This window comes from Platichthys flesus, chromosome 2 (assembly GCF_949316205.1).
Source record: "Platichthys flesus chromosome 2, fPlaFle2.1, whole genome shotgun sequence".
NCBI classification, from domain to species: Eukaryota; Metazoa; Chordata; class Actinopteri; order Pleuronectiformes; family Pleuronectidae; genus Platichthys; species Platichthys flesus.
This window is the reverse complement of record NC_084946.1, coordinates 21352025-21362579: the sequence shown is the minus strand read 5'-3', so window position 1 is coordinate 21362579 and position 10555 is coordinate 21352025. Positions and strand designations below refer to the sequence as shown.

Below are 10555 nucleotides of genomic sequence, written 5' to 3'. Positions count from 1 at the left end.
TTCACAGGATCCGTGCGGCTTTGAAGCAAAGAATTAACCTTTTCCATGAAAATACCATCTAAATGTCATCACAACATCGCACCTTACATCTCTCAGAGAGTGAACAACCACTGACCCGCGGCTGATTGGCCAGTTTTCACACACTGGTACTGTCCCTGTTTATTATTACATTTTTTCATGATCTTTCATTCTTTTGTGTCTTTAAGCTTACTCTCCAACAGCCTGTCTCCAGCAGCCTGTCTTCCCTAAATGACACCCACATCCTCCTCAAGTCTTTCCATCATTCAAATTATGGTGTGTGTGTTTGTGTATGGAGGGGGGGGGGGGGGGGTGTTCACAAGGGCATACATGCAACCTTAAATAATAAATGGACTAAAGAGAAGAGACCTCTGCTTCCACGTCAGATTCAGTTTATCTCAATGGAAGCCATTGAGCCTGACGATTTTGTCAGCCTGGACTTCTATAATTGAAAATATTCATTACTGTATGTAATTTATTACTTTGTCATAAATCAGCCTTGGAGTCCTCGGACCATTCACTCTGCTCGTTAGACTTTTAATTAGCACACTGAACTATGATAACGTTGCTTTTTTTCTGAAGGGCAATGAAATAAAGTGTGAGGAGAAAGTTGTACATTCTTTTGTGTTGCACAGAACAAAGTATCAGCAGATTTCACAACACTTCAGGGCCACTTCACTGTGCTGGAATATTCTGTGCTGTCCATCTCGACAGAAGAAATCATACCTTGAATTTTGCAGAGCTACTTTTTAAAATACACTGAGATATAGTTGTAGCTATTTATTGAAATATCTCCTTATACTAAAGCACAAATACAGTTCTCTTCCTTGTGCAAGCATCCTTTACTCTGGTACATTTCTGTAAAAAACAATATTTCTGTCGAGAAAGGTATATATTGTGTACATATTCTGTATTTGTGTTTGATTTATATTTATTCTATTGCCTTTTTTATTTCTCTCGTCAACCTTGTTCTATAACAAGTATATTTTCCTTGTGTCTGATCAGTAAAGTCTTATCTTATCCTATTTCATCTTTGTGGACACTTGGAAGTAGAAAATAAACCAGTAGATTGATAAAAAAAAACCACACAGTACATTAGAGTGCAGTATCACTCCATTTCCATGTGTAATTAAGTTTAATACCTCATCGCTTTAGCGCACCTGCCTTTTCTGGATCCACATGCTGGCGACGAATGACTTTCCAAGCTTCTTATCAATCACCTCCAGTGAGACTTATGGCCGGGTGTGTGTGAACACTCCCCATTAGATCCGAATGAATTTTGTGTGCGCTGTCGGGGTTGTTATGAATTTCACGTTAGATTGTGTTTGGTGTTGATTTGCTGCTCAAAAGCTTTGAGAGGTGCCCCGAGTCAGAGCCATTTCTGTGTGAGTGGAGGGCTTTTACGATCAGCCTGCAGCCCCAGCTCAACCTTGCATCTGTCTGAGTTTTTGAGCAATCACTCCGTCCGCTGATCAACATGTGTGTCTCCCCGTGCTTTATATTTCTTTGTGTGATGAAGTCCAGGCTTTGAGTGAGTTCATAATCAGTGCTGCTGCCTTTCATCTAAACTCATTTATCCACACCTGCACTGTGTCTTCAGGTCTGTTCTTGCTTTTCCCTCTTTTGCACACTTGTTATTGTTCATTCTCTCAATGATTCAGACTGCACCGTCCTTCTATCAGCTCGCTGTTTTGTTGTTGTTTTTTTTGAGTTTTTCCAGGCTCTCAGGCTCACTGCTCCTCCGGACATTCATACACTGTAATTGTTCAGATGACACCTGTGGCCCATGTCCCACCTCATCACCTTTACTCTATTTTTCTTGTATCTGTCTTTCTTTACATGTAGCTATAAAACTACTAGAACGGGATGCATTACATTGTCCTCTTTAACATTGAAGTGACATCTGCCTGGATTTCACCTTGAGTTTCTACCTGAATTTCAGTCTGAGTCTAAGGCATGAATATAAATAATGGTTTCTTTACAGCATTCCTGCTCGTGATAAATACACAATAGACATGGGCTTAGCAGAAACATACTAAAGATTCCAAAGCGTTTGAAATCATAATGGGTCATACAGCTTGGTATGTTCTTTATAAATTATTCAGCGCAACATGATGCTGAGTCCGTTATGAAGCAGTAGTCCTACAATGACTTTGAACGTCATCCTGGCATGGACTGAGGTTTTCAAGGAGAATATGAGAGGAGCTAGTTTAGCGGCGAATGTGTGAAAGCAGCTTCACAATTAATCCTGTTGGATACAACAGTGTTATCATTGATTTAAGTTAATGATTGTGAGAAAGAAACAAAGCCTCCAGATAGATGTATGCAGTCATTTTTTTATAATTATTAGCAGTCAGCTATTAGCAAGAATGTAGCTTGTGGTTCAGTGGAGAGAGACTTACCAAACATTTAAATAGGGCGTTTAAACTTGAATTGAATAAATTAATTTAATTTCTTTACGTATTTAATTATTTGGCCTTTGGGGCAGCAGATCAAGCTGTAAAGACAATTGGAAGCCGACCGGTGATGATAGTAAAACCTTTCCAATGTCGAATTATAAAATATGTTAATTACTCTTAACATATTGTCATGATCCCTTATGAAAAAAAATGCAAATTACACTTGATATTTTGCAGTGTAACCATAAACATAACTGTTAATGAGAAGAAAACAAATACAACCACAAATAATATTGAAAATAAAAGTATTTTTTTGTGAACCGGAAACACAAAAGCACATCTTTTCTCACAATTTTCATGCTACAAAATAAAGGTTTTCTTGTTGGCGGAGAAAATCTGATATTAACGCAGATACCGGTATGTTTGAGAAAGGCTATCATCAGCCAATTTTGAGGGATAGGTTGACAATTTACTGTTGTTTTATCATTACAGGTGTCACTCTTCATAGCACATGTTATTAAAGTCAATTCAGCCATTGTTGGATTCTTAGATCCTTCTTTCTCTCCGAATATTGTGCAGCACTTGGATTGTAAACCTCGATCATTCTGCTGAAGAATAATGTTTCTTACTACCCGTCATGAAATGTCAGCTGTTCATGAAATATACCGCAGAGCTACAACAAACGTAGTATAGCGAGAATGTGACAGACAGTTTGTTGCAGGCACAGTTATCATGAATTCAAAGTGCTTTCTTATAAATTAATATTTTTTTCCAATAAACCATCTTTATACGCTTTTAGGAATCTAGTTATTATATATTCCCTATTTGTTCATTGGGCCATGAAACTCATGAAGCAAGGATCAGAGAAATAACCTTGAAAGACAGTTTCTGAAATAATGATGATCAAACCTCTTATTGTAACAATCTAATCTAATTTAAATTCCTCAATCAAATTAATAAACCGCCCAGATAAAGGCTGGCAGATGAAGGCTGAATCATGTTTTGCACTTTCATGGAGTAAGTTTGTGGGTTGGGGGAAGTAATTCATTCTGGCTTTCATTCAGTCAGAGAGCAGCGGCCCCGGGTGCAGGACAGCCAGGGGGAAAACATTTCAAAATCTCAGCTGTTGCCGAAGCTCTGATAAATTGGATGATTTAGTGATTCAGGAATGAGAGGAATTACTGTGTGTGATTGGGGGTGCTGCTGCGGCTGGCTTCTTTTTTTCATTTTGCTGTTCTGTACAGACTTTTTGATCAGGGTTTAAAGACTGTGTAAGGTTGACCTAAGGGTACATTACTTTGTTTTGACTACGTTTCGAGGACAAGCGAGAGGAGACAAGGCTGAAGCTGTGAAAGCAGGAGAGCTGCCAGCAGTCTCGCCAATGTCACAATGTCATGATTGAAAAATTATGATATTTTGACCTTCATACATTCAGAGTCACAGTCTATTGGGTTTGAGATAAAGTTGTGTTAAAAAAAAGCGGTTGACCTAATTATTTGTCTCTAAAACTCCTTGTATGTTATGGTGTTCCTGTCTGGGAAGCAGTGTATTCATGTTTCTTATAATCTCGTCTGTGACGATACACTTGTTTTTTGAAAATCAGAGAGTCTCTGTCACCGTGTGGTGCAAAGCATTGTGAAGAATTGCATGTAAGTGTTTTTTTAATGCCAACCCAGAGGTTTGTACATGTCATTGAGAGGAGTATGAGTGGAATAAATGATCCACAGCACAGAGAGGACTATATTGGCATCTGGCAGATTGAGGTGATATGTTAAAAATTAGGGGGGGGGGGGGGGGGGTGGGACTGTATTGAAGACAGTCACGGAAAAATAAAAAATTCATAATCTTTTTAAGATTCATGTGCTGATATCTCTTTCAAAGGTATATATATATATATATATATCACCATATATATATATATATATATATATATATATTTATGCATGGTGATGTAACGAGACGGGTCTGTGTCGCTTCTTCTTTTAAGTAGCAGCATCAGTGTGACTCTATGCATCAAGAAGAAGTGGTTACACTATGAAGAAAAGACACTTCTTTAAAGAGGGGAAAGAAAGAGAAGAAAACTAAAATGTTTTCACCCTCAGACGCTGAAGCATGATAAGACCTCGGATGCAACAAAAGCGAACCCTTTAGTCAGAGAAACGCTGCAAGTCCGAAAATGTCTCGATTCATGAATATTTTACATGATGTGCCAGAACTTCATCTGAGCATCTGAATGTACTGGAGTCCATCAATAGCCTATCTGTCTTAACACCCGGGACCACACAGCGTCTCTCTCCGTCTCCCCCTCTCATCCTCTCCCTCTCTCCTCCAGCGGCCACACGCACAAGGCCGTCCATTCAAAGACCAGCCTCAGCAGTCCCCCAAGGTGCCAATGTACAGACCGCCCTGCCTGGGATTGAAGTGGGAGCAAGTGAGGGAGAGCCAGTGGGGCTCATAGCTTCTTCCTCTCTGATGACGAGGCTCTGTGCAGCTTTCTCTGACACCCACTCTCAGAGTTAAACGATGAAGGCTTTTTGGAGGAAAAGCGAAAGCGGGTGGAGTTTTTTTAAATACTTGACACTTTGTGGCCACTTATCCATACAAAGAGCAGCACTTACTCATTGCTGCTGGGTAGTTCAGACTCTGGAAAACACTTTTGTACTGTTTATGTGATTCACAATTGGCCATGAAAATAGAAAAAACACAACTGAAGCCCATTTTTTAATTCATTGCTTACTATGAGATCCCTACTGAGTAGTGTGATTTATAAAAGTAAAGCATTTCTCAACATAACAATTTTACTCACCAAGCACAAAAACACTGTTATTTTGTTCTGTTATAAGACCAAAATTCTGGGATCCATTACCTACCAGCCTCGACACCTTCACTACGCGCCAACTGGTATGTGTAAAAGTCTGTTGAAAGTTTAGAGGGAATAGGTCTTAATAAAGAATAATAAATGACATGAAGTATTTTATTTTGTCAGGACTTCACAGTGTCAAACAATTGTTTTAAGACCTTTTTAAGATTTAATTTTAGTGCTTGTATTTAGAGGTCCACCGATTCATGGATCGATAAAAATTTGCCGTGATTAACCTTTCACAAACATCAGTATCACTGTTTATGCCCAAACTAAAACTCTTATTAAGCAAAATAAGCAATGCAGAAAGGCTCTACATTCATGTTTACACTTAGCTTGAAAAAAATAGTCTCTTGATTTTTGGATATTTGGTTGGCTATTTATTATCAGGGTCATGGTTTATCATTATCTGAAATGTTTTACTTCCTAATATCGGCGCAGTCATTGGAATCAGCCCCTAAAAAACTTAATCGGTCAAGTTCCACTTGTTTGTTTGACTTGTCTGAATCCAATTGTTTAGTAAATTTAAACGTAACCAACATGCGTGGAAAAGAGTAATGGGTGAGTGTTACATTATGATTTTTTTTAAATCAGTGCAAGTTTTTCTTCCCATTTATGCACCTTAGGTCGATGTTGCACATTTCTACATTTGCATTTACATCCAATTCCAAAGCTCAGTGCCAGTGTGTGACGTAGAGTGTGCTATATAGGCAGAGAGGTGGAAAATGAGAGTGTGGAGGTCAGCATGATGTGTAACGACTCCAACCTTCATGCAGAAAACCAGGTTTTGTGTCCCACCTGCGACCAAGATCTTTAAAATACATTAACTTGAACATATTGTGCAGTTTGGCAGAATAATCCGACATTAACATTCTTGTCTTGATGTAGGGAGGGTTCTGCCTGCCCTGGAGGTGTTGAGGAAGTCCATCTGCTGATAGCTCGTGTAATGAGTTTAGCCACCTTGGAGAAAATGAATCCCTGTTGAGTCAAAAACACGTAATGAAAGTGTTTTATGTCTCTGGGGAAAACAGCAATGCTGTAAGGACCATCCTGGCATGGACTAATAGTATGTCTGGGAAACTCTCAAAACAGGATTAGTCTGATTAAGTGTTAATTCTACTTTTTTTTAAAGTTATTTGAATGTATTCAAGTGAATGATCATCTTTCAGCACACGATGGACAGAGAGATTCTCAGGAATAGAGAGTCAATGGCACCCATTTCCAGTCACGTTAAAATCCAATATCAAAAATGAGGGTAATGTATTTTGTGAATACATAAATGTACATATAGGTTTTACTCAATAAGAAATTAAGACAACATGTTCCAATAAAGCCTAAACAGCCAGTTTTCTACACTGCAGTACCCGTCTGATATTCTCCCAATACCATAGTATTTCTGCTTAGGTAAGCAATGCAGCAGTATAGTGTTGGACGTAGCTGGAGTGACAGAGTGTCACACATGATGGTAAAGTGCGGCGGAGGGAAGGAGGGCTGATGACACTGGCACAGTCAGGGAGACGCACATTGTAGTTGGTGCCGCGGAGAGGGACGCGCGCCGCTCCTCTGTACATCACACTTTCCAAACACTGAGGAGGACGTTAAAAAAAAGAAAAGCCACGATGTAGAATCAGTTGGAGGATGTGAACGAATCCTGCGGTTACAGAGCGTGTCCTCTGAGAGACGCGGACAAAGAGAAGGGTTCAATTCTGCTCCATCATCTGAGTCCGGTGCGCTCCGCACGGCGCAGGAGGAGAGGTGCCTCTCGCTGCTTCCTCCCGCTGGATGGATCCAAGCTCCTCTTCGCTCACTTCTCACTGAGGACTCCCACATCATTAACTCCTCTGGTTTCTGGGGGTTTTGTTTCCCTCCTCCACTGCCATCGGTGAGCGTTTCATTGATATTCGTATTGTCTTGTCCTCAGAGGGGAAAAGACGAGATGCCGTTGAGATTTGGCACTTGTCTGGTGAACAAGCGCATCTATTGCAGAACTTAGGTCTTTGCGCGCAATGGAAAAGGTGTTTTTTTCATTGAGCAAAACGTTCCCACCTTTGTCACGTTTTGACTGTTTTATAGGACATGTATAAACACAGGCTGCTTATTACAGTGGCCAGGTGAGACAGGTTATTGAAACAAACCCAGGTCATGACTATGTGTATTTTCAAAGAGTTGTGTAATCATTTTCCAGGTTAATGTGGAGCAGGTCACCTCCTTAATATGATTCAACAGGTCCGTTTCAGTCAGCGCTTCTCTGTTCTCATGCTGATCAGGCTGCTTTGGGCTTGTGTATTTACTGGAGCTGCTCACAATGTTCAAGTTAAGCTATTGAGCTGCATTGTATTCTGTGTACATCTAATTATAGTTGCAAAGCAAATACAGGCTTAGAAACCAGAATTCGTTTGGTTCACGAATGCAACTCAAGTAAACTGTTGCAGGCTGTAGATATCAGTCGAAATCCTGAAGTGTACCTTTCATATAAACTTCTCGTTGAGGTATATATGTAGAGACCTGAGCATGAAAGTGCTTGAAGTCAGACTTCACCTCTACCCGTTCCTCTCTGGTTGCACTCGCTCTTCAGCTGTTAGCATGTATCAGCGATTTCCACAAAACAGGATGACATTTTCGTGACGGTTGTGCAGGATTTGGAAAGAGAGCAGGGGAGTGTGACTGGAAATTTAATATATGGGGTGGGGGGGGGGGTGACGACTAATATGAAAGTCAAAATGTCACAAGTTTCATGCAGCGCACTTGTGATTGGCAAACTGATTATTTTGTTGCTCATCCAGCATGCTCCTGGTTTCAGCTGTTTCCTCTTTTCTTTCTCATTGACATTTATCTCTCAGATGCCAGCTCATTTTATGGAGAGTCGAGACTGAAGGTGAGGACGACTACTCTGAAGACTCTTCTTCACAATGGCAACTGGAGTAGCAGCATGGCTCCCTTTTGCCAGGGCAGCAGCCATTGGCTGGATGCCTGTTGCCAACTGCCCCATGCCTGGTGCCCCCATGGACAACAGAAAGAGACAGGACGAGTTGATCATCCTCAATGTCAGCGGCCGCCGTTTTCAGACCTGGAGAACCACCCTGGACCGCTACCCAGACACCCTGCTGGGCAGCTCGGAGAAAGACTTCTTTTACGACGAAGAAATCAAGGAGTACTTCTTTGACCGGGACCCTGACGCCTTCAGAAGCATCCTCAACTTCTACCGGACAGGGAAACTCCACTACCCCCGACAGGAGTGCATCTCAGCCTACGATGAGGAGCTCATCTTCTTCGGCATTATCCCTGAGATCATCGGCGACTGCTGCTACGAAGAGTACAAGGACAGGAAGAGGGAGAATTTAGAGCGGCTGCAGGATGATCAAGAGGAGAACAAGGACCAGAAGCTGCCACACATGAACTACAGGGAGACCATGTGGCGAGCCTTTGAGAACCCACACACCTCCACCATGGCCCTGGTCTTCTACTATGTTACTGGGTTTTTCATCGCCATCTCAGTCCTCACTAATGTGGTGGAGACGGTGCCCTGTGGTTCCGCTCCAAACCAGAAAGACATGCCATGTGGTGAACGCTACACCGTGGCGTTCTTTTGCATGGACACCGCCTGCGTTATGATATTCACAGTGGAGTACCTGATGCGTTTGTTTGCCGCGCCTAGCCGTTACCACTTCATGCGCTCTGTGATGAGCATCATCGACGTGGTGGCCATCTTGCCGTATTACATCGGCCTGGTGATGGCCGACAACGAGGATGTGAGCGGCGCCTTCGTGACGCTGCGCGTGTTTCGGGTGTTTCGTATCTTCAAGTTCTCCCGTCACTCGCAGGGCCTTCGGATCCTGGGCTATACACTGAAGAGCTGCGCTTCAGAGCTGGGCTTCCTCCTCTTCTCCCTCACCATGGCCATCATCATCTTCGCCACAGTCATGTTCTACGCTGAGAAGGGCTCCAGCTCCACCAAGTTCACCAGCATCCCAGCTTCTTTCTGGTACACCATTGTCACCATGACAACCCTGGGGTGAGTAACAAACGTATGTGCACCCGTTCACACATAGATGGTCAGAATCCTTTATCCCTACTTGTAGTTATATATGTTGTAGAACTGAAACGATTGGCTATTATGTTAATAGATCAACTTTCCTAGTGTATTTTCCTACGACTACTTTTTGAAAACTACTTTAAATTTTAAACGAGCATTGAGTCAGCCTGCCCATAGAACTCAGTACTACAGCTTACTTGAAGCTGCCAGCGTGGGTAATGGTGGGCACCGTAGCATTTATCTACCAACACAAACACTCGCAGCATTTTGTTTACCTCACTTAGAGCTCGCCAAATACAGGGACAGTGATTTAATTGATACTTTACACTGAAGTATTGTTTAGATGCCTGGATGCTTTACAGGGTTGTGTGCGCTTTATCTTAAGTTTAGTTTTGAAATTGAATTTACATTTGATTTACTCCTGACAGAGAAAAGACTAAACGAGAGATTGTTTTATTAGTCGACTAAATACTTGCCAGTGAATTGTTTGTATTTCATTATTACACAATGGTAGTAAACCTATGTGTCTAAAATCTTACATAACCACCCAACACTAGGGGGGGCTACCACCCCGACAGACTGCAGCACTCTATTTCCCGATAATCAATGATGTAAATGTTCCTGTACATACATATTTATACTGTATATGTATAGTATTGTAACTTTAACTGGGATATAACCAGTTGAGTCTTAAATACACTTAATCAGACAATAATTTATCTTGTCGATTAAATTGGTCACAGTCATTTAATTTTTTCTCACTGCCTTGTTTAGGCGAGTCTACCGGCCAAATTCTAAAAGATTGTTTCAATCGACGAGCAAATTGGTCATTTGTATATTTCTTGAATAGTAGATACAGTGTATTAACGGATTGTGGACTCCTCATTACATAACTTTGCGTCTGTATCTCTGACATCTCTGATTTCGTCTCTCCGAACTGAAACACCATTTTTGTGGTTCTTAGCCTTCGGTGTCAAAATGCTTCAAGAGGAATTAATGTGTAAATGCATTATATAGTCAGATCTCTCTGCAGTGTGCCTGGAGGCGAATGTCCCATGAGATATCTACTGTCACCTTTATTATGATTCCACTCTGCTCTTAATCTTTCACACAAGCTCTCTGAGATACAGCACCATGAACTGCAGGGGGAGCTTGAAAGTGTTCCCCCAAGTTTGGCTGAGTAAAGCACTGTGTTGTGAAGTGGAAGAATAGTTAGGAGTTTCTAAAAGTCACTTTTTCAATCAG

The 10555-nt window shown here is 41.4% G+C and overlaps 1 protein-coding gene across 1 annotated transcript in view; it reads left to right on the top strand.

Moving 5' to 3' along the window:
- Positions 1-8186: 8186 nt before the first annotated feature.
- The window catches only part of LOC133973629 (potassium voltage-gated channel subfamily D member 3-like), a 66936-nt gene continuing 64567 nt past the window's right edge, over positions 8187-10555 (top strand). Inside the window, exon 1 of the mRNA XM_062411604.1 lies at positions 8187-9289. Coding sequence (XP_062267588.1) covers positions 8187-9289 — 1103 coding nt within the window. The remainder of the gene's footprint in view (positions 9290-10555) is intronic.